General features: G+C 41.3%; 2 protein-coding genes across 2 annotated transcripts in view; one reads left to right on the top strand and one right to left on the bottom strand.

The window, feature by feature from the left end:
* The window catches only part of LOC138967231 (rhophilin-1-like), a 50,641-nt gene extending 35,125 nt beyond the window's left edge, over positions 1 to 15,516 (top strand). The window contains exons 5-15 of the mRNA XM_070339756.1: positions 1,055 to 1,257; positions 1,821 to 1,929; positions 4,336 to 4,485; positions 5,194 to 5,289; positions 5,686 to 5,842; positions 7,586 to 7,705; positions 9,018 to 9,138; positions 10,381 to 10,531; positions 10,989 to 11,138; positions 11,791 to 11,975; positions 12,427 to 15,516. Coding sequence (XP_070195857.1) covers positions 1,055 to 1,257; positions 1,821 to 1,929; positions 4,336 to 4,485; positions 5,194 to 5,289; positions 5,686 to 5,842; positions 7,586 to 7,705; positions 9,018 to 9,138; positions 10,381 to 10,531; positions 10,989 to 11,138; positions 11,791 to 11,975; positions 12,427 to 12,607 — 1,623 coding nt within the window. The 3' untranslated portion in view covers positions 12,608 to 15,516. The remainder of the gene's footprint in view (positions 1 to 1,054; positions 1,258 to 1,820; positions 1,930 to 4,335; positions 4,486 to 5,193; positions 5,290 to 5,685; positions 5,843 to 7,585; positions 7,706 to 9,017; positions 9,139 to 10,380; positions 10,532 to 10,988; positions 11,139 to 11,790; positions 11,976 to 12,426) is intronic.
* Positions 15,517 to 20,304: 4,788 nt separating this feature from the next.
* LOC138967257 (GMP reductase 2-like) overlaps positions 20,305 to 27,800 on the bottom strand; it is a 39,791-nt gene continuing 32,295 nt past the window's right edge. The window contains exon 7 of the mRNA XM_070339783.1: positions 20,305 to 24,751. Coding sequence (XP_070195884.1) covers positions 24,553 to 24,751 — 199 coding nt within the window. The 3' untranslated portion in view covers positions 20,305 to 24,552. The remainder of the gene's footprint in view (positions 24,752 to 27,800) is intronic.

Here is a 27,800-nt window from a genome sequence, read left to right as displayed (position 1 = left end):
CAGAAGTGGTTCAGTGAACAGTGAAGCCCTAATCTGGGAATACAGAGTGCACACTCTTCAGCTTTACATGTTTACTTACCACTAATGCTGACAGGTGTACTCTGAAGCACATGGACAGGTGCAGATATACGCAGACACAACAAGACACATTGAGGCAGAAAGAAAGACACACATGCATGGCACGCGCTTGAAAGACGAGTAAACACAAAATATTCGCACACAAAGTGATCCACCTAGTTTCATTCATTATTTCATTTGTACTTGGAAAACTGATTTCTTGCCATGATGATTTATCCTTCATTTTCATTTCTAGCTAGAGTCTGGTTGCACACCTTTGAAAAGTTCAGAGAGGAAACATAAAAGAGTCGTGGCAGATTAGTTATTGACCAGAGGAATGTGGCTGGATGGAGACCTTTGAGGCCAAGACTGATCAATAAGCACTCGGTATACACCTGTCAGCCTGCGCTTGTTATTTTGCATTTAAGGTGAAATGCATTTTGGCATGACCATAGCTCTGAAGTTGTTTCGCATTTGTTTTAAAGCTGGGGGTAGTGTAGGCGCTCCAAACTTGTGTGTGTGTGGACGTGCGTGCGTGTGTTGGCATTTGGTAGACAGAACATGTACTATTATATTACCTATACTGTTTCTTTTTTTATGAAGATTTATTGATTTATAAAATATATGATTGGGTTTGTTCCTGCATTCTATTTTTCTTCCTTTCTCTATTTTCTTTCTTTCTGCCCTATTAGCCTTTTCTGAAGTTGAAAGGTTATTTCTACAAATCTGAAACAAAAATTGGGCAGAGTTTAGGTATCAAGTGTCTCTTAAATCCACGGGGATGTACAGACTTTTTTTTATTCATGTTGCATTCACCAAAGCTCATGCATGTTTCAGTTTGGAATATTTACTGTTAGTCTCTGAAAACTTCTTTGGCTGTGGGTCCCATAATTCCCTTACAAGCTTCAGGAAGTTGTGCTTTAATTCTGGCAAAAGGCCGTTCTTTATGAAGTTCACTTTGTTTCAGAGTTTTCATTTTTGTTCTCTTTTGTTTCAGGATGTTATCATGGAGCATTATAGCGAACCGCCAGAGAACTATACCAAGGAGATTAACGACCTCAACGACCTTCGTCAAGCTATCCGCACACCAGAACGAAACTACGCTGGCATAGAACTTCTGACGGAGTACTTCAACCAGCTGTACTTTGTGGAAAAACGCTTCTTCCGTCCCAATCGACAGCTTCCTCTTCACTTTCACTGGTGAGTGCACATGCCTTGTATGCATTGTGATCGGTTTGTGTTGGTCTATGTTTCTTCAATGTTTTACCGCTGTACATTTGTCATTCCTTTTTACACAAATTTTGTTGATACAAATATGATAGTAATTTGAAGTTGTGAGGAGGGCTTGAGATGAAAAAGTTCTGTTAATGGTAACATTTGTTTGTTGGTCCCGCGAAAGCGGCGTATGGCTGCCTGAATGGCGGGGTAAAAACAGTCATGCACGTAAAAACCCACTCGTGCAAAAACATGAGTGAACGTGCGAGTCTCAGCCCATGAACATGCGAGTTTCAGCCCATGAACGAAGAAGAAGAAGTTGATTGCAACATGAAATTAAGAAATAAATTAGAAGAACAGCCGTCGCTCACATCTTCCCTGCTGTACTTTCATCTTTCCTGATTTTAGTTTTTTGCTTTGTTTTATTGTTTACTTTGTCACACTTTGCTCATGCAGATCTTCTAACGTAGACTTATTCAAGATATCCTTGTGTGTGTGTTTGTCTTTGTTTTCTTGAAAAAAGGAAATTGACACTGTTTTCTTTTCAGGTACGACTCCTTGACAGGAGTCCCCAGTATACAGAAGGCCATCGGGTTTGAGAAAGGCAGCATTTTGTTCAACGTAGGATCTCTCTACACACAGATGGGCTGTAGAAGGGTAAGTAGACACTGATTTTGAAATACAAGTCTAGGTATTGTTCAGTAACCTTGCTATTGAGGTTATCAAGATCATTTATCTTGCCTTTATCAAGATCAAGCTGACAATTATATGTACTGCCCAGTTCAGTGGAGTTTTTATCTTTGGTTCAAGAGAATGCAGTTCATTTTATTTCCATTACGATTTTTTTTATCGGCTCTTGTGGCACAAATCCAGATAAATTGTACTCAGAGGTGAAAATGGGACTTCGCTTGCATTTATGCCACAGCTTTTAAAGAGTATATAATGATCATTGTGGTGCATTCTGATAATCCTCGCTCCACGGCTATCGCCAGTTGTCTCTCTGACCGAACGCGACAGTCCTACGCGAATCTATCAAAACGAGAATACAGAGTGATCTCCCATATGTTGTTCACAAGCAGTGTTCGCGAGACGAAAATGATTGCAGATTGGCCGACTTCGACAGTGATCTCCGTTCTGTTCTTCACAGTTATGATAAAGACATCGTTGTAAGGTCAAAACAAGTCGAAATTTTGGGACTGCTGCCGGAAGGAGACCGTAATATATGGTTGCATCACTGTAAAAAAAATCGTCTGCTCCAGCGAGCGCGAAACCAAACGGTTGATTATCACGTGACACTTATGCCATATTTAGAGTTGTTTGCACAGTAAATACATCCGCGAAAAATAGCTCGCTTGAAACTGTCTAAAATAAAAATTCCTCTGTAATTTAAAAATTACAAAACACCATGAAAAATCATTATCGACGATCGCGAATCTGCTTACATCCATAACACATTACAACAAGAGGCGAAGCCTTCACGGCTCACATAAGAAATCGACAAACAGTAACACAAACCCAATCACTCCGTCACACATACACACACACAGTAAGCATACCGTCGCGATATAACCTTGAACGGTTGAAAACGACGTTAAACACCAAATAAAGAAAGAAAGAAACAGTAAGCATAAGTGATACGGTGCAAGAGTGCGAGACACTAGATCTAGATCTGTCTGTCTGTAGCCTACTTTTTGAGTCACTTGAGAAAAAGTGACTCTATGTAATCGGTCAGTGTTAGTCTGTCCGGCCGGCCGTCCGGCCGGCCGGCCGGCCGTCCGTAGACACCACCTTAACGTTGGACTTTTCTCGGAAACTATCAAAGCGATCGGGCTCATATTTTGTTTAGTCGTGACCTCCAATGACCTCTACACTTTAACGATGGTTTCGTTGACCTTTGACCTTTTTCAAGGTCACAGGTCAGCGTCAAAGGAAAAATTAGACATTTTATATCTTTTCTCGGAAACTATCAAAGCGATCGGGCTCATATTTTGTTTAGTCGTGACCTCCAATGACCTCTACACTTTAACGATGGTTTCGTTGACCTTTGACCTTTTTCAAGGTCACAGGTCAGCGTCAAAGGAAAAATTAGACATTTTATATCTTTGACAAAGTTCATCGGATGTGATTGAAACTTTGTAGGATTATTCTTTACATCAAAGTATTTACATCTGTAGCCTTTTACGAACGTTATCAGAAAAACAAGGGAGATAACTAGCCTTTTCTGTTCGGCAACACACAACTTAACGTTGGGCTTTTCTCGGAAACTATAAAAGTGACCGGGCTCAAATTTTATGTGAACGTGACTCATTGTGTTGTGAATAGCAATTTCTTCCTGTCCATCTGATGCCTCATATAATATTCAGAACTGCGAAAGTGACTCGATCGAGCGTTTGCTCTTCTTGTTTATGTGTGAAATTGGGTTCAGTACAGTGAAACCCCCCTTTTAAGACCCCCCCCCCCCCGACCCCCCAATTTAAGATTCCCTCTTTTTTTAAGACTTTTCTCAGATTTTCTGTTGATAACCTGTGTAAATTGACCCCCATATTAAGACCCCCTCTTTATCAAGACCTCATTTTCGCAGATTGTTTGAGGTCTTCTTCTTCTTCTGCTTCTGCGTTCGTGGGCTGAAACTCCCACGTACACTCGTTTTTTTTGCACGAGTGGAATTTTACTTGTATGACCGTTTTTTACCCCGCCATTTAGGCAGCCATATGCCGTTTTCGGATATTTTCGTGTTTCTATAACCCACCGAACTCTGACATGGATTACAGGATCTTTTTCGTGCGCACTTGGTCTTGTGCTTGCGTGTACACACGGGGGTGTTCGGACACCGAGGAGAGTCTGCACACAAAGTTGACTCTGAGAAATAAATCTCTCGCCGAACGTGGGGACGAACTCACGCTGACAGCGGCCAACTGGATACAAATCCAGCGCGCTACCGACTGAGCTACATCCCCGCCCGTTTGAGGTCTTACAGAGGGGGGTTTCACTGAATAAGAAATAAGGAGTAGAGCATGAGAGCCCATCTCTGAGAGGAGAATTCAGGCGTTACTCTTTTCACAGGATCGGACAAGGAAGCAGGGAGTGACGTCGGCAAGGGAAGACTTCGAGCGAGCGGCCGGGTCGTTCCGATACCTCGAGAGTCATTTCCGCAACGCACCCAGCATGGACATGCAGTCCGACACCCTCAGCATGTTGTCTGCACTTCTGCTGGTCAGTCACATTTTGTGTGTGTTCTTGATTATCAGTTGACTGGTTAGCGTTGCATAAAACTATGCCTCAAACCGGAACAAGTTGCCAGAAGAAATAAAGGTCTGAAGCAGAGAAGTGTACAAACTTCAGTCCATGGCGTTGGTGGCAGGTAGTTCTCATGTCATACAGCAACATTTGTTTGGGAATACTTAAAGCCATATGTACTCGATGACTATACACGCTAATTGCTTTACCAACAGCTGGAGACATGCTAAATTAAGTTCCCTGCAAAATATTGTGGTCTAGGACCCCTTAAATGTTGAGATATTTGAATTTTCATTTTGATCTGGATCGTCCTATTTATAGATTTGGCAACACATGTAACGTTGATGCAAGGGAGAGAACTCCGCGGCTTTGTTGACATCCTCACTTTTTCAGAGGCTAGAACAAGCTGTAATGCATGTATTATGGTCCGCGCATGGTGACATATCGTCATTATATGGTCTTATGGTGCGTTTGACATCGATTGTGGGCAAACTACACTTTGTAAACACGGGAGTGCGTTAGTATGCCTTTAAACATTTTTTTTTTTTTTTAGAGAATGTGATGAATACATTTGTAGTTAGAACAAAGTGGATCTGAAGCGAAGAATTCATTTCGCTTTCTGCAAGGTTCTTTTTAAATGTTTGTTTTGTAGTTTTCTAATCTCCATTCTTACTCTGTATGCAGGCACAGGCTCAGGAGTGTGTGTTGGAGGGGCGACTGATGGAGTGGGGAAAGGAGGGGGTGGTCACCAACGCTAAACTGGCCAGGGAGGCAGCTATGGTGAGTACAATCATGTCTTGTGTTAAGATCGAGTTCTTCTGGGGGACAGTTTCAAAGACTTCTTGGTGAATATAAAAATAGATGCACATTACAGAAGTATAATTTCAAAGGTGTGTTCTTCAGTTGAGGACTTTTTTTCCACAGGCAAGTCAGATGCAGTTCATTGATGCTCCACAGGCACAATTTCATTATCACTTCCAGTAATAGTATCATTAAAAGAGGTAAATGTGTTCAAATAGCATAAAGAAAGAGTATTTTAACTTTAGAAAAAAAGATCGATTAAATTAACATGCATGAGCTGGCAGCAGGGACCATTGAAAAATGAATTACAACTCCTGCATGTGTAATGTTTTATCCAGCAGAACAAAAACATATGAGTCTTTTTCTTCTTTGCAGGTATCGGAGAAGTACCGTGATACCCATCGCAAGATGACAGCGGAGGTGGTGAAGAGTTACCTGCCCTTCCCCTGGGTGTCCATGGCGCAGACCAAGCACTACTTCTACAAGGGTCTGGCGCACTACTACGTTGCCATGGCTCTTATGGAACAAAAAGGTGAGGCAGCACACTGACAAACCAACTGAAAGAAAACAGGCAATCCAAATCTCAGCAATTTCACGGATTTCTGCGAAAGCAAACAAAATTTGAAAAATGAACTAACATTTGTTATAGTTGAACCCAGGGGAGAGGGACAAAGTAGTGCTTTTCTTTACATGCATAATGTATATTTCACTAGGGGGTGTTAAATTTATATTTACAAGGCCAAAATGCTTCAGCTTATGGGGGCGTTGCCCCCAGATACCCAACAGGGGCTCTGTCGGCTATACTGTCTGTTTTGGGTGTCTGTCTGTCTGTCTGTCTGCCTGTCTGTCTGTCTGTCTGTCTGTCTGTCTGTCTGTCTGCCTGTCTGTCTGTCTGTCTGTGTGTGTGTCTGTCTGTATGTGCATGAAAGAAAATAAAAGAACATACAACATGACTTCCCTTCTTTGTCTCTGTTAATCCAGGGAGAAAATATCCAGCGATATTTCTCCGTAGGCCTAAAGTTCGGCCATGACCTAGGCAAAATAACTTGCGCAGCCGCAGAAACAAGAAAATGGAAATCTTATGAAGCCGTCATCAACACGAACACAATGATTGCAGAAGCAAACTCTGTACCTACACGACCGAGACACAAGACTGATTATTTCACAGCTGCAAAGGGTAAGCTTACTCACGTCAGGTCTTCACTGACAAGCTAGGAACAGGCGGAAAATTCCAAACAAAAGTAAATGACGTCAAAGTCTCTTTCGCTTTGCGTGTAACTTTGTCATGACGTCTTTTTGTGACGAAAGTATACGCGACAATTTGTTCGCTTCCGGTGTCATTTTAGACTGAAAAGCAACTCAAAAGAAGGAGCTAAGCCTCTATCTTGAAACAGCTGAAACCTTCTTTTGGATTGCCGTTTCAATGTTAACCAAAAAGTTAAAGAAAAAAACAAGGTTCAGTTGCGAACTGACAGCGGATTGAGCATTTATTCCTGTTGATGAAGGTATGATTGAAGCTTTATTCTCTCCGTCAACCAACAAGACTAGATTTGTAGCAGACGAAAAACAAAGTGTGCGTTTTTCCTGTCTTGTGAAGGCGATTATGTCGTTATAAGTTATCTGTACGTTGTAATGACATTTCAAAACAAAATTTAGCTTTGATGCGTCACGGGATAATAAGCTTATACGTTTTTATCCGTGGAATTGTTTTTTTCGTCTCGGCAGGGTGAATGAATTCATTATGTCTTTTCCGGAACTGGACAAAACTGGCCTTGCCAAGACTGAAACAAAATATAGTTCTACAACTTCTAGGCTTGGGTTGATTGCCCATGGTGAATTTCCAATGATTTGTTGCCACATCCCATGACAAATTCTCTTTACTTTGGTCATGCCATATATACGTTACAGTTCCGTCCATCCATGGTATCGCGTGATATTTTGTCTCGACGGGGTGAAAGAATATAATGACGTCACTCTCGGCAGAGCCTCGAGTGACGTCATCATATTCATTGACCCAGTCTCGACAAAATATCAGGCGATACCATGGATGGACGGAGCTGTAACTTATACATATACAGCACCAGTAGAAAGGAGAAGGAGTGGCAGTATTATAACAAGAGTGGTACACTGTAAAAGAAGAAAATAAAAGCAAAGACCGTTCAAGTAAAAACAAAAGAGTGTTATGTTGTAAAAGAAGAAAGATAAAAGCAAAGACCGTTCAAGGCAGGAAATTGAATACGGTGCTGTAACAATTCCGTGTGTTGTCTCTTTACAGACAGCGGTGACACAGAGAAGCTGCGCGCCATGTTTGAGAGTCTGCACGTTGGGGTGGAGCCACACGATGAGAACAACGGCCTCAAGCTGCCCAAGACACACGAAGAACGCAAAGTCCTGGGTAAGGAACATGTTTATCATTCTATGGAGGTATTTTGTTGATGTTGAAACCGGGTATGACAGCCGCATTTGAAACATTCATCTCCCCAAGATGGTTCCCATCATAGATAACCCAATTTGCCTACAGTGGAACCCCCCTTTTAAGACCTCCAAAAATCTGACAAATCAGGTCTTAAAAAGGAAGGAGTCTAATAAAATGGGGTAAAATTTGCAGAGGTTACGAACAACGAGTCTGAGAAAACAGGGTCTTAAAAGGGAGGGAGTCTTAAAATGGGGGTCTGAAATGACTGTCGCAACTACCCAAAGTATAGTTAAGCTTTCTTTTATTGCAGTAAATTCCTTCTTCTTCTTCTTCTTCTGCGTTCGTGGGCTGAAACTCCCACGTACACTCGTGTTTTTTGCACGAGTGGAATTTTACGTGTATGACCGTTTTTTACCCCGCCATTTAGGCAGCCATACGTCGTTTTCGGAGGAAGCATGCTGGGTATTTTTGTGTTTCTATAACCCACCGAACTCTGACATGGATTACAGGATCTTTTTCGTGCGCACTTGGTCTTGTGCTTGCGTGTACACACGGGGGTGTTCGGACACCGAGGAGAGTCTGCACACAAAGTTGACTCTGAGAAATAAATCTCTCGCCGAACGTGGGGACGAACTCACGCTGACAGCGGCCAACTGGATACAAATCCAGTGCGCTACCGACTGAGCTACATCCCCGCCCAGTAAATTCCTTGAACCGTGTTCAATGGAAATCTTATTCCCATCTCAAACAGTTGACCTTGTAAAATCTGCCAGTAACTAAGTGTCGCAGCAAAGATGTAGAAGGTGATAAGTCACAGAGAAGTATGTGGATCTGTTTAAGTTTCATTGGCTCACGTAAGTGTAGCCTATGCGATCGTAACTTTGTCTGTCTGTGCGTGCGTGCGTATGTGCGTGTGTGCGTGCGTGTGTATGTCTGTGGTAGAAACTCTAACATTTGAAGACGTCACATTACATTGACGTCACATTATGACGTAAGAGGGTTAGACGTCACGCGAAGGAAGTACTGAAAGTCTCGGTCATTATTATTTTGAGCGGGCCGAGACTCTGTTGGCAGTCGTGTCCCTGTAAGTAGGCTACATGCAGACAGACAGATCTAGATCTAGTGTCTCGCTTTCTTGCACAGTTTCACCTATGCTCTTTCTGTGTGTGTGTGTGTGTGTGTGTGTGTGTGTGTGTGTGTGTGACGGAGTGATTGAGTTTGTGTTACTGTTTGTCGATTTCTTACGTGAGCCTTGATGGCTTCGCCTCTTGTTTTCTTTCCTTATCAACAGGTAAAGGTCACCTGCGCGAGGCTGTCTTGAGTCACGAGGAAGCCCTCAGGGTTCACGACCTCTGTAAGCAGATGCGGAAAATTGACCTCTTCAGAGACATTCTGCAGAAGATGCATGAAAGGTTGGTCGTTTTGTCGTCTTTTTCTGAAAATACTCTTCTTCTTCATCTTTTTTACATTTAGTCAAGTTTTGACTAAATGTTTTAACGTAGAGGGGGGAATCGAGACGAGGGTTGTGGTGTATGTGTGTGTGTGTGTGTGTGTGTGTGTGTGTGTCTGTCTGTCTGTGTGTGTGTGTAGAGCGATTCAGACCAAACTACTGGACCGATCTTTATGAAATTTGACATGAGAGTTCCTGGGAATGATATCCCCGGACGTTTTTTTCTTTTTTTCGATAAATACCTTTGATGACGTCATATCCGGCTTTTTGTAAAAGTTGAGGCGGCACTGTCACACCCTTATTTTTCAATCAAATTGATTGAAATTTTGGCCCAGCAATCTTCGACGAAGGCCGGACTTCGGTATTGCATTTCAGCTTGGTGGCTTAAAAATTAATTAATGACTTTGGTCATTAAAAATCTGAAAATTGTAAAAAAAAACAATAATTTTTTAAACGATCCAAATTTACGTTTATCTTATTCTTCATCATTTTCTGATTCCAAAAACATATAAATATGTTATATTCGGATTAAAAACAAGCTCTGAAAATTAAAAATATAAACATTATTATTAAAATAAAATTTCCGAAATCGATTTAAAAACAATTTCATCTTATTCCTTGTGGGTTCCTGATTCCAAAAACATATAGATGTGATATGTTTGGATTAAAAACACGCTCAGAAAGTTAAAAAGAATAGAGATAAAGAAAAGCGTGCTATCCTTCTCAGCGCAACTACTACCCCGCTCTTCTTGTCAATTTCACTGCCTGTGCATCGAGCGGTGGACTGACGATGCTACGAGTATACGCTCTTGCTGTAAAAATGCAGTGAGTTCAGTTTCATTCTGTTAGTTCGACAGCTTGACTAAATGTTGTAATTTTGCCTTACGCGACTTGTTTTTCTTTGGTGATGAAATCCAGGGTCCATAAAGGCTTGAGGTGCACATTGATATATAATGTTAATAGATCTTGCTGAATGGAAAAAGACATTCATCCTTCATTCTAATTTTAGGGAAAGGGCTTTTAATTGAAAAAAAGACTTCGCATTTGTTTGATTTCTTCTTCTTTATGATGAATGTTCTTTGCTAGTGTTCATTGCTTCTTTAGAGGGGAGAGGGTTGAATAAGAGGGGAATCTGCATGCAGAGAATATGATGGATATTTTACATCTTTGTACACCATGGAGTTATTTTCTGTGTTCTGTGCAGATCTGTGGAAAAGTTCTCAGGACTGGAAGAGGAAGACGACTTCACAGAACTAATGACTGTTCCACGCATTGTCGGCAAATCAGAACAGGAGTCAGCCCCAATTGCTCCAGACTTCTCAAAGACAAAGTCCACTGATATATTCTGGAAACTGGTTAGTTGACAGATTTTATGGATTTTGTTGAAAACAGGATTTAATTGATGGATATTTTGAGATTTGTGTATGTATCTTTGCTTATTTGCTCTGTCTAAAAGCTGCAGACAGTTTCTTTTGGCGACCTCGCCAATGTAGTCAAGGAATCATCTATTCTTAACTTTCACCAAGGCTAAAAAAGGTGCACACACACACACACACACACACACACACACACACACACACACACACACTCACACACACACACTCATGCATGCACACACACGCTTGCAAAAAGTACACGCACACACGCACACACACATACTCACTCACTCACTCACTCTCTCTCTCTCTCTCTCTCTCTCTCTCTCTCTTCATCATCTCTCTCTCTTCATCTCTCTCTCTGGTACTTCGCTCAGACAGCAAAACCTCATATCTTGACAACAAATATTTACCAATATCTCTTGATATTTTGCAGGGTCCCATCGCAATCTTCAATTCCAAAAACCAGTGGTCAGCCCCTCGTGCTGTGGTCTTGCAACGTCAGCCGACAGAAGGCTTTGGTTTCAGTGTACGCGGCGACTCGCCGGTCATTGTGGCTGATATAGAGCCTGACAGTGTTGCTGGGGTAAGGAGAACATATTGTTTGGAGTCTGGTGTGAGTGTGTGTGTGTGTGTGTGCGTGCTTGACTGTCCTTCAATCTTTTCCTCTGTCTGCAGAGTATTTCTGTCTGTCTATCTGTGTCAGTTTTGTCTTTGTATCTGTGCCAGTTATGTTTGTCTGTCCTTATGTATGTGCATGTACGCTTGTTTTTGTGCATGAAGATGTGGGATTGTTATATGCATTTCTTAACTCTGGCTGTCTGTTGCCACTCTCCTAGGGGGACAAATTCCCCCTTAATAATAATAATAATAATAATAATGCAAACTTTTATAGCGCTATTCTAGAAAAATGTCTACTCTTAGCGCTTTACAATACATACATCGACCAAGCATACTATACACGCACAGGCAAAGAAACCGACCAAACATAACCAACAAACTATACATGCACAGGCAAAGAAAACGACCAATAAGAATGTTTGTCTTTATTAGGACTCACGTGAGGCCAGATTTTAGCTTGTAAAGGTAGCAGCAACTACATAATACCAACAAATAACCACATTTTATGAATCACCTGTTTAGATAAGATTTAAAAACGCATCTTACAAAATACGTGTTAGATACCACAATAATGTGTTTGGTGATGTATTAAATGGTTATTTTTGAATGTGTTGCAGAGAAGCGGCATGAAGGTTGGAGACTTTGTGGTTGGCGTGGCGACGGCGGACACCAAATGGGCCAAACATGAAGAGGTGGTACAACTGGTGCGACAGGCAGGCAGTGAACTGCGACTGACGCTCATCACACCCATGGAGATCAACCTGCCTGAAGTCAGTAATGCACGTCCCTTCAACACCATCAGGTGAGTGGTGCTAGGCGTGGGTGTGTGTCTGAAAGGCTAAATGGGGAATGTGTGGTTGTGGATTGTGTGTGTGTGTTGTCATGGTGGGTGGGAGATGGTTTGTGGTTGTAGTTTTTGTAGTGGTGGGTGGAGAGAGAGAGAGAGAGAGAGAGAGAGAGAGAGAGAGAGAGAGAGAGAGAGAGAGAGAGGGAGAGAGGGAGAGAGTGTGCGTGCACACATTCTGCACAGTCAACACGACTACTTGAAGATTAGGTTGCTGTTTTATGTTTCATATCCAAGAATTTTAGCTGAAAGTGAGTAGGTAGAAATGATATTTTAGAATGAAATTGATTTTGCTTTTCTTTTATCAGATGCATTGGTTTCTGTTAAGGAAAATCAACCAAGCAGTACCACTTTCAAACATTGCCCCAGGTTTGCAAAAAGTGTAATTACTATTTCTCTCTTTCTCCAGCCTTCCTACATCTCCAGTGAACGGCAAGTTACGCAGCCGTCGAGACAGCGCCTCTAGTGATCGCAGCAACCGCAGTCGTCTGAGCGCCCCCTGGATATTTCGTCGAACGTCCTCGCGTGACAAAGCCGACAGAGTGAAGAACGGTTCAGAGGATACAGACACAGACACAGTCTCTCGATGAGTCCCTCACATTCTCTGGACTTTGTGGATATGTGGTTGACCGACTCATGAACTGGTTATCTGAGGGTGGATACTCAGAATGAGATACCTGCCCCTGTGTTTCTGATGAGCGGTTCTTGTGAAATGTGTGCAGAACTAAAACATCTTACTATTTACAGGCTTGAGTCCTGTGAGCAGTTTTCAAGAGCAGTTTTCAAGAAAAGGATCTACTTCTGCGCTGTTCAGAGTGGTGTGGATTTCTTGATCACTGGAAGAGTGTGTGGAAGAAGCATGTGTTGTGGTTATGATTGACAGCACACTTGGGAAAGGACTGTGAGTGTAAGGTTTTGTCAAACCTGCAAACTTTTCTGCTGAGTTGATTTATTTTGTCAAATGAAACAGAATCTGCGGTTTTGTGACCAGGGCGCTTGGAAAATGGCTTTTGGTTTTAAACAAGCCTGAAAACTACAAAGCTGAATTTGATTTGTTTTTATCAAGTGAAACAGAATCTACTGCTGTGTCTGTCCACAGGAATGCTTGCGAAAAGTGGATCTCTTTTCAAACTGAGGCTGATTTTGTCGAAACTGCTCGGACTTTTTTTGTTGTTGCTGACCCAGTAACATTTGTATGAGCCAGTGTTTAGGCTTCCAGAACACTTTGTATTGAACTAAAGCTGATAACAAGAAATTCGTAAAACATGTTCAAGACATTGGATTATGTGCTGAACAAAGGAGTCAGATGTTCTTTTATTGACAACGACAAAGATATATTTTTGTTCGGTTTGGTTTTTAACTGGTTTGAAGAACTACTTGGGAGTTCAAAATACTGTGCTATGAGTCTTACCCTGTAAATTCTGCACACAGTTTTTGGATTTTAACTGAGTTTGACGAACGAAAGGAATGACGAATTTTGCAAAATGTAATCTTCGCAGCTGCACCTAACGCAATATTTTACTCTGTGAATCAGAATGGTTTTGCATTTGTTGAGCGAATGATGAATGTGTTAACAGAAAAATAATGTCTATTTACTTTTAGATCAGATTTGTGAGAATCATTAAAAGTAGAAAATGATTGCAATAAATGTCAGTACATGTAGTACTTACTTTGATTTTAAAAGTTGCTAATGTTTTTACAGAAAAGATGATTTAAACTTTTATAACAAATTGCCAGTTGTGATAGAAAGAACTAAAAGATGAATTTTAAAAGTAATTTTTAAAAAGGCCTGGTTAAATGATAAGCTGTATTTATTCTGGCTCACCTACTTATATTTTAAAGATAACCATGCGTTTGTTAGTTAATGTAGTCAATAAACACAAAATAAGTTGACATAAAACTTGATGAGACACAGTTAACGTGTTAAGAAAGGAGTTGTAAGGAAAAATACCATAAAGTTCTGTCGTAGCAGACTGGCCTGTTTTATGTATGTAGAAATTTAATTTAATTTTGTGAAAATTATATTGAGGGTAGGAATAACCTAGTGTGTACATAAATGATTTTTGTTTTTACAGAGAATGTGATTTCTAACAAGTCAGTGATGACGACAATGATGATACCGTATAATACTCATTAAGTGACCGAGGGTGTATTAACGAATGTGCTGTGTATTCTTTCATCGTTAACTCCATTATTAATGAGATGCAGGCATATAGAGTTTGCTTTCGACCAATGAATCACCTGCCTTCATCCTGTTCACCATGTAACACAAATCTTCCACCTGTCTACCCCTTATCTGTATTTACTGACTTTTAAAGCTAACTTAGGTCTTTTTAATTCACAGGTAATGATTGTAGTATTTCTTGAGAGAAGAACTGTGTTTGGAGAAGCAGAAAATCGTTAATGACACTTTAATGCCAGAAAACAAAAAGCAGTGACAATCAGTCATATTCTTTGTGTGGAACTGGAACTGACTTCATAAACCTGACTGGCTTTTCTAGTCAAATATGTTTCTTCTCTGCCTGGTCTGTTGAACTAATTATTATTTATTGGTAGAAACTCTTGTCATTGAGGCCTGTTTCAGAGACTGACGGCCTGTTGTGTTCTTGCTGTCAACACTGCACAATATTGTTTAAGAACCCCTCTAGGACTAGGAGTAGTTTGTGTGTGTGTGTTGGTGTGTGCGAGTGTGTTTTGGTATGTGGTTTGCTGGTTTTTTTGTGCTTATTTATCTAGACAAATGAGAAATATAAATGATTAAATGACATTTGAGTAGGATTCCATAGCTGTAGTTTACAGAAACGGAGGGATAAGAGTGCACATGTGTGTCTGTGTGTCCGTTTGTGTGCATGCTAATCTGTAAAAATTCTATGTCTGCGAAAGAAAGAGTGAGAGAGACTGGTTTGAACTGTGGTTTTTGTTAAGCACTGGAAATTGGTCTCATAAATGCCTGCATAATGGGAGTGTGAGCTGATTTGAACAGCATCCGAATTATCAGTCTCTCTTTGTGAACTCTACACAATTTCCCTGAACTTTTGTTTTGTATACTCACTTTGTAAAGGATAACTGATGATTTTTGTTCATTTATACCATGTGCATTTCTTGCAAATTAGCTTTGCAAATATTCAAGTATACTTTAGAAAATGAGGGAAGAACAACATATGTTCTGATTCATAACATTTTGTTGTTCAGCATTTTTGGTCAGTTCTGTGTAAAGTACATGACACCAGACTACTTATATGAGTATACTGTCTGTGTTTATGGTTAATTGCTAACCACAGTGTATGTGATTGATTTAGTGCTCATTTTCCTGACCATGTGAAGTGTGTGAAAGCGTTACTGCACTCTTTGTATTAATCTTTTCTGTGAACACATCTTTCTGTGTTCTACATCAGGATAAAAGACAGGGGTGAGGATTTGCTTTCTAGAACATGTTGAAAGTGTCTTACAAGTGTGTTCTTTGGAAGTTGTTTGCAGAAAAAAAGCACTTCTGAAAGTGCACTGTGCTCTTTCATCTTTTAAAGAAATTTTAACCCACCCCAAACTTTAACCCACCCCCTCTATTTTTCTTCTTCTGATTGGCTGCAGTAGCTTTTACCGTGTCTGATTTAGATCTTCATTGAGCATTTTCACTTGAATGTTTGTCCTAGGAAGTGTATGTTTTCCTACTAAAAAGAAAGACTCATCTGCACAATTATAAAAACAAATATAGGGAACATATATCTTTTTGAGATTTGTTACCCACAAAATTCTGTAGTTGCTAGAACAGAGATGAAAAGGTTTTATATTGTATGCTTTTGCTTGGATTCATATCCTTACTCTTCCCTCTGCATATTGTTGTATACAAACCTTGCCTCTCTTGAAAATTGTCCTAGTACAATTATCATCCAGCCATCCTTGGACTTACTTGTACGTAGCTTCACCCCCCGCGGGTTAGGGAGAAGAATTTACCCGATGCTCCCCAGCATGTCGTAAGAGGCGACTAATGGATTCTGTTTCTCCTTTTACCCTTGTTAAGTGTTTCTTGTATAGAATATAGTCAATTTTTGTAAAGATTTTAGTCAAGCAGTATGTAAGAAATGTTATGTCCTTTGTACTGGAAACTTGCATTCTCCCAGTAAGGTCATATATTGTACTACGTTGCAAGCCCCTGGAGCAAATTTTTGATTAGTGCTTTTGTGAACAAGAAACAATTGACAAGTGGCTCTATCCCATCTCCCCCCTTTCCCCGTCGCGATATAACCTTGGTGGTTGAAAACGACGTTAAACACCAAATAAAGAAAGAAAGAAAGTACGTAGCTTCTGTGTAAGAGTTGTGTTCCTATTTTGAGAGTATTTACAAACCTTCTCTGTTATTGGAAGTGTGCCTTTTTGCTTTTCTTCTCCTTGCATGTTTTATTTATTTTTATTTTTATTTTTGTATTTTAAACCATTTTTTCAGACTTAAATGGAAATAATGTCAACGGAATTTTTGAGTAGGCAGATGTGTTTGAGTCATTAAATAGTTACTGAGTTAGGCTAAAAGATTCAGGTTTGTAGTTTGTGGAAATTGATTGTGACATGGGGAAATATGGGGTTGTTGAGAAAAAGGACAACGACTATTCAAAGGAAAGAGCTGTACAGCGGTTTTGCAACGTGATGCTCCTCTGATGAGTGGACACCTCTAAATAAAGGACCGGTTCAGTTGTCCTTCTATTAACTTGATTGAAGCATACCTGCAATGAGAGTACATCTCCTTGCAGAGGACTTTTGTTGTCCCTGTCTGTAACTTTGACCTGTGCATACCTGCCATGAGTGGCCACCTGCACTGTAGGGACCACCCCCCGCGGGTTAGGGGGAAGAATTTACCCGATGCTCCCCAGCATGTCGTAAGAGGCGACTAACGGATTCTGTTTCTCCTTTTACCCTTGTTAAGTGTTTCTTGTATAGAATATAATCAATGTTTGTAAAGATTTTAGTCAAGCAGTATGTAAGAAATGTTAAGTCCTTTGTACTGGAAACTTGCATTCTCCCAGTAAGGTAATATATTGTACTACGTTGCAAGCCCCTGGAGCAATTTTTTTATTAGTGCTTTTGTGAACAAGAAACAATTAACAAGTGGCTCTATCCCATCTCCCCCCCTTTCCCCGTCGCGATATAACCTTCGTGGTTGAAAACGACGTTAAACACCAAATAAAGAAAGACTGTAGGGACCCTTTTTCATGGTCCCAATTGTGTCCTTTCCTAAGAGGTGTAAATGTTGAGACAAAGAATGTACAAAGAAAAGATATGTATCAGAAGACCAAATAGACGTGTCATTTATCTTACCAACCATTTTATACGCCTTGCTAACACATTTGCCTTTTTTATTCCAGCAACTTACCCTTTTGTCAGAGGCCTTTTCAAGTGAGTCGTTATAACCCCCTTCATCGTGTCAGTGTGCTTTTTCCTGGAGGGATAGTGCCGTATATATACTCTAGCTGTGTCTAACATTCATGCACTGTTTTGACTTGATTAATTAAACCCAGTTTTAACGATAAATGTGTCTTTACTCTGACTCTAAGCGGGACCTTATTATACATTTACCTGTGTCATTGTTTTAGACACTTGTTTTAAAATGCTTCGTATCAGAAATGATAGGGTTGTTTTGCTCAGAAATGCCATGTGCCTCATTTTGTTGTTTACAAGTCCAGACGATTTTTTAAAACAGTTGGTTTATTTGCTTTTCTAACTTGAGCAGACAGATTACTCTCTTTTTGTGAATTACATGCTCTCTTGTGAAATATATGTTCCACCTGTTTTAGGCTTTTGCCCAAATGTTCTGTTTGAAGAATATCTTAACACTTTCGTGACGGGATGCGACTATATTAGTAATAGCGCTGCAACGCCCACGGACGGGAAGCGACTATTTTAGTATTAGACATACAAGGTACACGACTCGTGATTGCTTCCCGGTTTTTGAAGCTTGCAAATAAATTGAGTTGTTTCCCTTGATACACTTGGCGTCCCCTTCTGCCATTTGCAAATCCGCCTGATTTGTGTGCGTTTTTGAGGAAAAAAAATGAATCAAAGGCGAGCCTTGTCTCGGGAGGAGATTCTTCGGATGTTGGACCTAGAGGATCCCGTAGAGCATGATTCGGACGTATCGTTTTCGCCTCACGAAAGCGATACAAGCAGTGAAAGTGAGGAAGAAACAGTCCCGTTGTTGCTAGTACGAGTCGGCAAACTACACGTGGTTGGCGGTGATACTGCTAGACGAACATGTATCTCGGAATCGTGCAGGAGCTATGGGGGCGTGGCAGCACTGATAACAATGGATGGCTGGAGCCTTCAAATCCTTTTGGAATTGTTCATAGGTGTACAGTTGGTACTTTGTTGTGAAAATGTGACTTATATTCAATATGGATTACCTAGACATCATTTGGTGAGTGTTAGATCTACAGTTTTGTTTCATTTGAGTCAGGATGCTGTGAGTGAATGCGTGATTTGCTTGTTTTTTTCTTTGTACTGTCTCCTTATTTCTGTGTACAATGTTAACAATATTTCAGCTAATTCATAGGTTTTACACCTTGTTTGGTTATAACATTATTTATAATACTTTCTGTTAAAAAATAACTTTTAAAAAAAGCAGTAGAAAATAAAACACACACAAAAAAACGTTAAAAAACACAAATTATCCCCCTTTCACCCCCCTTTCACCCCCCTTTGCTAAAACAAATCGCGTGACAAACTTATAAATAGCACGACTGAACTGGGCATCCATTTTTGAATTAGTACACACAATTTGGTGGTGATTGGACTTAATTCAAGCTTGCTAGACAGATTTCTTTACAGTTACTGATTTTTGGGAAGTTTCTTGGTGGCAAGCTTGGGCAGGCAGGACGTAAACGCCGTGGCAGTGCTAGTCACAATAGTGTTAAAGAAGGCTGAAACCTTTACTGATCCCCTGCAAATACATATATGTAGAGTAAATAAATTTGTGAAAGCGAACAGGAACACCTTTAAAGCTTGTAAAATAGACACTTCATGACAACTAAGACTTTACAAAACTTTTGAGATGTTTATTTTGTTTTAAAGTTCATTTTAAATTTCTGGCTTCAGATTAATGTTCAACAATTGTGATATTTGCTGATGGTGCAACATTTCTTTAGCGATAAGAGTGAATTTGTTCAATGGCAGACTAGTACAAGTAGCTCTTGTGGAATGTTGTGATTTGTGAAACACGCACATACCTTTTCCAGCTGTATTATGTTCACCAAAAGTATTTAGTTTGTTCTTCGTCAGGACTGTTTTTAGGCTCAGTCTTGTATTCAGTAACCAATCTGTGCATTTTCTCCCTTGGCAAATATGTTGAACATTGTTTTTGTATTCCAGTCCAGTTATATTGAGTTTGAAAACAAACTGACCTCCCCTCTACACAATTTTATTTCATGTATCAGTGTAATCAGATGTACCAGTATTAAACATAGTTCATTTTCTGTCTCCTTTTAAAGCTACCTTCCTTCTCATGTAAGCTATCATGTTCACCAGTACAGATCCGTCCAGGCTTTCAGTTGTAGAGTGAGAGCATCCTACAAGTGAAAACAAACGCCAAAAATTAACATTCTAGATGCGCTCTGTGGAAAGTAGACATTTTTTTTGTTGGGTTAAGTTTTTTTTAAAGGACACGTCAGTCTGCTAAAAAACAAAATCCAGCAAAAGAAATTATACTCTGCAGAGAACACAGCCTGGTTGTTGATTTTGGGTACGTGTCTAAATGTAAGAATGCTCTTACCCACTTGACAGGTGTGTGTGTGGTGGTGTACACAATTACTTACACTGGAAGGAATGTACCTTTCATTTTCTGCCGTAATCATGGACTTTCATTGAGTACGCACTGGTATTTTCTTGTCTGGTGAGGCAAGATTTGGAAGGAGCAAATGTGTCGTGTTTACAAACGTGTGAAATGACCCCCTCAATTCACATTGTAGCTGTATTGGTAATTCGCATTGTAGTTGTTTGTTGACTATAGTGTGTGTACAAGATGTGTGGACAGTTGAGATACACTTACATAGGAGCACATTGTGCTCTGTTTTTTAACTTTGTAAATATGTTAACTAACACTGTTGGCTGGTTCATCAGTATGTAATGATTCTTTGTAATGTGTCAAGAGAAATAAAGTGCCAGTGAATTACTGATTTGGCTTCTTGGAGATTTGAACAAATCTGAGAGCATTGTACAGAGGTGGAAGGGATTCTCAGCTTCAAACAATTTGGCAAGTCACACACACATGTACACAGTTTGAATTGAATGCATGCAGTAAAACATATCGTTTCTACAAACCTTTAATAGTTACTTTGCCTACAGAGATATTCTTAGCCAAACACCGCTGTAGAAAAGCTGATTTTCTTGAAGAAAGGAGCAAAATAAAAAAAACTACATTTCAGGATATGCAAGATCTGTATACATTCTCCCTCTCGAATTTTCTAAACAAATGTTCACATGTTTATTTGTACGTACTGAAATACAGAAGGAGCAGACTTCTAATCTTACACACAAAGGAAAACCCACCACAAAAATCACTTGACACTGAACATTAGGGGAAAAAATATAGTATCTCTTAAATTTATAATTTACAGCAGCAGTTTGAGATTGTGCACACCTAACTTTGCAAAATCAAATACTTTGTTTGTTTGTTTATTTGTTGCTTAACGTCCAGCCGACTACGCAGAGCCATATCAGGACGAGGAAGGGGGGGATGAAGGGGGCCACTTGTCAAGCGATTCCTGTTTACAAATGCACTAACCCATTACTTGTGTCCCAGCAGGCTTTAGTAAAACTAAATTAATACCTACTGGAAGATTACCAGTTTCCAGTATGTTAAAATAGGCTTAACCTATCTACTGCTGGACTTACATCAGAACACTAACAGATTAAACTATACATGAATCGCGAGACAAGCGGCAAGGCAAGAGATTTTTGGAAAAAATACAGGTGAATGAGCAAGAAGGCAGAAAAAAGAAAAGAATTCATGAAGAAAAAGAGAGCATGACAGGAAAGAGGAACCAAAAATCTACCTAACAGCAAACTAGAAAGCTCCTGCGGTTCCAAAAACAGGAGGGGCCTTTAATTTCATAACCGCAGTGCCCCACTGCGGGAAATCAAATACTTTAAAAAATCCCAACATCTCAAGTTTATAATTACAGTATGTGTAGTTGGGCATGTCTGTTGGTACTAAACACTACATACATGACAAGTCATGAATAATTCTTAGCATATTGGAGCAGACACAGGACTACTCAAACATAATACTGTTCTGTTTTATTTTATCGCCTCCATTTTGACAACAAAACTAAGAACTACTTCATCAGTTAAAACACAATTTCAACATGTTTCAAACAGCATTCATGACAACTACAATGTAATACTCTATGCCTTAATCATGCTAATGTTATTTAATGTAATTATGCAAAAAAACATATCTGTATTAAGCATAAGGTACATGATACAAACTAATAACCTACGGTACAAGAATTTAAAAAACAAAACACTGGGACTAGAATTAACAGGGAAACCCCTTGTACAATCTGTAGGAGAGAAAAGAACATTTGGTTGCTGGAGCGCATGAATCAAGTGCAAATTTGATATACAGTAGAACCCCTCACAACGACCCCCCTCTCTAAGGACTACCCCGCCACAACGACCCTTTTTTTTTTAACCGATGTATTTCCTTATACAGTTGTCACCAGTGTGGCGACCACCCCGCTCTAACGTCTAAGGACCGACCTAACAGCTTGTGTAACGACTTTGTCAGACAAAGCCAAGACTCAGTCAGCGTAACGCATCACTGACAAACCGGTTATAACCAGTTATAACCGTCTTGCGTAAGCAAAGGCACTAATTAACCGCTGAGAGGTGTGATGGTTGGGTGGGCTGAGTAAACATCACAAACCAATCATCGAGAAAACAAACTCACGTGACCAACACACACCGTTGAATTCAGTCAGAATAGACAGTCTTTGGACAGAAGAGCAGTGGAGATCGACATGGCGTCTACAAAGAAAAGAAAATATTTAACTCTCGAGAATCGAGTGAATGTTGTGAACAGACACAAAAAGGGAGAAACTGCCATCGCGATTGCAAAAAGTCTTGATGTTGGAAAATCGCAAATTCAAAGAATTATCCAACTCCAAGAAAACATTCTGAAAAAGGTGGGGAAGTGGTGACAAGGCAGTGAACGCACTCACCATGCACTGACATCATACAAAAGCAGCCACACAAACACAGCACAGAGGCAGAGGCAGGTGTGCAGATGCTTTGTGAGAATAAGCGTTGAAAACCAGTTTGAATAAAAAACCAGCAGATAGAGCCGCATGTCATAATCATTCTTCTTGTCTGGCTTTATTGACTGCATGCCGATCTTGTGGCAGTGACTTTTCACTCTTCAGTCGGACTGTACACAAACCGCTCTCACTCTCCCTCACTGACTACCCTAAGCGCTGACAACTGATGTTTGAAAGAGTACACCTCTCTATTTCTCTCCAATGCTCTTCCTGCTGACTTCAGTGACACCGGACACCCCACTGAGTTTAGCCAGCTACCCCCCCCCCCCCTCTCTCTCTCTCTCTCTCTCCCCCCAGCCATGTACTGTTTGGTGCTGTGGCCAGAGAGGTGTCACCGGCTAATTGAGGCCAGCTGCACTGTTCACTCAGAGCAAAACTAGTTGACTGTGTCTAACTTTTGACAAAGCAACACAACTGAAGGGTTCACAGATTAGGTAACCGACTCACTGGTCAAGGCTGCAGGGAAACAAGAGTATCTTTTCAATGAAAGAGGTTACACACAGATACGCGATGCTGAGAACGGTGGCCGATTTTTCACTCTCTTTCTCGGAGGGCCTTCATCATTGCAGGGACTGCTGTAAAGAAATGCTTGCTCAGAAACTAACTCTTTTTGCATTGAAACATGCACCAGAACTGGTGGACACCATCGACAATGTCAAACATGAAATCGAAGCAGTTTGCTTGAGGAAACGGTCGTCAGCAACTCAAACTTCTCTGTTTTCTTTTTTTAAGAAAATCTGAGGTGACTTTCTTTGTGGCCCCGCCCCCTCCCTCTGTAAGGACCCCCCTCCATAAGGACCGATTTTTGTCAACATTTTCAAGGTCGCTAGAGAGGGGTTCTACTGTACCATCCTCCATTCACATTCATGATACAGTAGCAATCATGTGCCTATGCCAACATCCCTGCTACAAAAAAACCGTTGACTCAGACATTTCTTGAAGTATAAAAGGGGGGAAAAAAGCTACTGTGGAATTAGACTGACCATGTCTCAACGATTCTATGTGATATAACAAAAAAGAACCCCCCCAAAATATCATTTGTCAAAATATCTGACTAGCTCAGAACATACCTGCATCAATACTACACACATTTTTGGATAAAGCTTTCAAATATGCAAATAGTATTATGATCACCAAGAAGGAACATAGCTTTGTTTTAATTATATAATGAAATATGGCAAGAAAAAATTACAAATCATGAAGCAAAAAATTCATGATATGCTTAATATTATGTTGTTTTATGGTCTTCAAAACGTGAAGAAGAGATAAATGAGATTCCCAAAAATTTAGAGCACTCTAAAACAATATTCATGATCATACAGACACAATTTCACACAAAAACGGTGAGAAGATAAGAGGAGAACATTTGCAGAAAGTTGAGATTTTCTTTCAGGTGAGCACATTTCTTTGAGAGGGAGAAAAGCAGAAACAAAATGCAAAAAGGCATTTCACAAAAAGGAACAAAGTTAGCAGTAAAACTGTTGACATGGATATTCTAAATAAGTCTTCGGGAAAAACGGACTTGGGAAATTGGAGAGTGTGTGTTAAAGCCAAAACATAGTAACCGGGAGTTATAATCTATGTCAACACACTCACTGAAAAACATATAATCCAACTTGCATGATATGTCACTATGTATGGTGAGAAAAACGTCGCCCAAACAATACAATGAAACCTCTGTTTTCAGACATAACAATTTAGGACATTAAATTCTTTATCTTCTCACACATTTCATTTTGAAACAGTAATACAAATGAATCCAGCTCCACTTCAAGATTTTAAAGACATTCTCACCTATGTAAATGCATGGTGCTTCTTGAACTATGATTCATCCTCATCAATCTATGCTGTGCAATTCGCATGAAAAACTGTCGGAAATTTGGTTATTTCATAAAAAATTCAGCTCGTTGTCTGTACAAAGGTAGTGGAAATCAAGAAGCAGTTACCCTCTCTGAATAATCATAAAGTTGTGCTTAACATATTTAACAAAAAAATTAGAATCAGTTCACCTCAGTGCCAGGAAATGATACCAATGTATCATCAAATTTAGAAAATATTCCAAAAAGAACATAATGCCCAAAATGTATAATCTGCGATCGATGATTTTCAGCTGTCCTATATCTAAAGGCCTTAAAACAGAGATATCACTGCATCTTCTTCTTATGGTAGAGGAGGGTGGCATTAACAATCAATATTGTAGCAATTTGGTCAGGGCTGGAACATCTTGTTTGTCTTCAATCTCTTGTCGTGTTAGGGGTGAAGACCTCATTTACCTGTTGTGTCACTCGGATAAAAGTGGTACGGCGACTAAGTTCCTTCAGTTTGGAGGCTCCAACGTATGTACAGGTGGATCGAATCCCTCCCAAAATGTCCTGGATGGTTATCTCCACGTCCCCTCTGTACTCAATCTCTACAGTCTTGCCCTCGGAGGCCCTGGAAATAAGCAAGAACCCTTTTAACTGTACAGGTAAATAACTCGGACACACTCACATACGCACCTAAATGAAGTGCATTCAGAAACGAGAAGATTGAAATAATATCAAAATTCCCAGTAAATATATCATCATGAGGGCAAAGACCTTTTAATGCATGTAAATGAAAGAATAGGATGCACATCAGTACATGCTTTTGGCAGAACAACACTCCAGCTATCATCCATAGTTTATGATAAAAGCAATCCTGTGTAGCGGCAGGAAACAACAAATAATGGGACAAAAAATTGTCCAAAAATATTGTTTCCTGATAAAAAGAGACGGTCGGAGGAACTGGAAACCAGAACCACCCGACCGAATAATCCTCTACCACTGCCTGCCTCAATTGGCGAAGATGGCTGGAGGTAGCGGCTTGCCACAACAGCGTGGTAGGCGTAACCGGAAATCAGAAACCCAAATGACCGCAAAATATTCTCTACCCGTCCATGCGTAAGCAGAGGGGGATAGTACGAGGAAGCAGCGACTTCCAGTTGTGTATCAACAACCGAAAGTGTGATAATCACGGTGGCCAAAGCCTGGTGTGACTGGTGCCGCATAAACAAAATGGCAATGAGAGAGGATTCAGTATAGGGGACAGGCCTGTCCTTACTATAACCGTCCTCCCTGAGAGTGGCCAGTTCCGGTGTGACCGGAAGAGCAGACCGCGGCAGCGCAAAAGCGTCAAGAAGGTTGATAGGCTGTGCGTGCAGGTTGGACCTCCGGTTGAGAGCCAGAAACGAAGAAGCTTGATCAGCCTGAGCCAGCCAAAGCTTAGCGGAATCAGGAGCCGGACTGTGTTGGGCCAGCCAAGGCTTAGCGGAATCAGGAGCCGGACTGTGTTGGGCCAGCCAAGGCTTAGCGGAATCAGGAGCCGGACTGTGTTGAGCCAGCCAAGGCTTTAGCGGAATCAGGAGCCAGACTGTGTTGAGCCAGCCAAGGCTCAGTGGAATCAGGAGCCGGACTGTGTTGAGCCAGCCAAGGCTCAGCGGAATCAGGAGCCAGACTGTCTTGAGCCAGCCAAGGCTTAGCGGAATCAGGAGCCGGACTGTGTTGAGCCAGCCAAGGCTTAGCGGAATCAGGAGCCGGACTGTCTTGAGCCAGCCAAGGCTTAGCGGAATCAGGAGCCGGACTGTGTTGAGCCAGCCAAGGCTTAGCGGAATCAGGAGCCGGACTGTGTTGAGCCAGCCAAGGCTTAGCGGAATCAGGAGCCGGACTGTGTTGAGCCAGCCAAGGCTTAGCGGAATCAGGAGCCGGACTGTGTTGGGCCAACAAGGGCACTGTAACTGCCGGAACTCCCCCCTGAGTGCGTGATCTGCCCAAGACCTTCGCCATCTCAAAAGCCACCGACGGAGATTCCCGAAAACGGAAAGGGCATTTAAGCTCCTTGGATCCGTGGAAATCGCTCAGTGCTGAAGGTGGTGGAGCGTACTGACTCTTCGACTCGACCACACCCTCATTAAAATATCTGGAAGCCGTTGCAGCTGCCAACGCAACAGCACTTGACAGCTTATACGGCAACCGGAACTCAGTGTCTTCCTCCACAGCGGAAGCACCATGGTCAGCAGCCCCGTCATGAACATCCGTGCAATCCGGAAGCTGACTCCCGTATTGACTGCCATAGTCAAAAGGAGAATCAGCCGGAAGGGATGGCGAACGTGGTATCTCGACCGTACGTAAAGCCTCCTTACTGACTACTTCCTGCCCCCTGGGCGGAAGCGGAAACAGCCCAGCCGACCCACTATCATTCTCTGATATGGTGGACAGAAGCATGTCTGACCTGACCAACCGTCTAAACGGACCGGACCAGACCTGGGATCGGAACTTTCACCCCCTAACCGCAAAGCGGGGGGAGCTACTTTCTCCTGAAACCGCGCTCCACGTTGGCCAGAAAATCCGGCTACTAGTGGAGCAGACATACCTTGAGACAAGACCGGCACACCGGAAGTACGGACACTCGACAATGGGGAGTGAACGTCACCAGCATCCTGCGCCGCGTGCACATCAGCATAGGTGACCGTGGCGGAAGGGGAAGGACGCACCCTGGCCAGCGAAGAAACATCAGACACGCCAGAGGGAAGAGCCAGTAACTCAGCTCTTGTCGACGAAAGTTCAGACGCTAGAGTGCTAACTTGAGAGCTAAGGGAAAGAAGCAAGGCAGCAACATCCGAAGCAACCAAACCCGAACCAGCAGACGAGCTAGTCTCTTTAACAACCTTGTCATCCCTAACGACCTTGTCAGAGGACTTAACCGACAAAGACGCGGTCACCGGCAAATCAATCACAACATCAATACATTTTTAGAAGATGGCTCCAAAACCCTAACTACCGCCTGGCCGGAAAGTTTCGCTTTCCTAGACGTTTTCCTAGAGGGGGAAGCCTCAGCAGGTAACTGCTTGGGAGGATGCCTCTTCTTGCCGCTGTCGGCCATGACAAAATGAACTCACGAAATAAATTTCAAGAAAATGTTACAAGTACAAATTGCGGCAACAATGGAGCCAAAACGTGGAAAAATAAGGAAAGATCTCACCCACAACAGGCTGTAGAGTAGAAGAACATGAAGAACAGACCAAGGGGAAAATTACAAAGTCAAAGACGAAGTCACAAAGGCTAGAAACAGCCGGAGCGTAGATAAATGCGACCACCGCGTGAGAACGCTGAGGTTGGAATGAATACAAATGGCGGCGTATGCGCACGCATACGGAAGGCAGCCTCGATCTCGGTCTGGCCTTGACCTCTTGACGGGTCATGGTCACTCTTTTATTAGAGGCATCTTCCTTGTTACCAAGGGGACGCGTACAGCATTACCAGCACTGAACTAGGGTTAATCAGAGTATGTCTGCGTGTGCTTATACCTAGTGATATTGTAAAGCGCATAGTGCTTTTAGTTATGCGCTATAGAAATCTCCTTAATAAATAAATAAATAAATAAATTGCTATATGTGAGTTGGGATAAGATATGTAATTTAATCTATGGTATGCTAATTTGTGTGGCGACAAAAAACTTCAGATGA

This window comes from Littorina saxatilis, linkage group LG1 (genome assembly GCF_037325665.1).
Source record: "Littorina saxatilis isolate snail1 linkage group LG1, US_GU_Lsax_2.0, whole genome shotgun sequence".
In the NCBI taxonomy this organism is placed as follows: Eukaryota; Metazoa; Mollusca; class Gastropoda; order Littorinimorpha; family Littorinidae; genus Littorina; species Littorina saxatilis.
The sequence above is the reverse complement of the archived record's forward strand: the minus strand, read 5'-3'. Positions and strand labels throughout refer to the sequence as shown.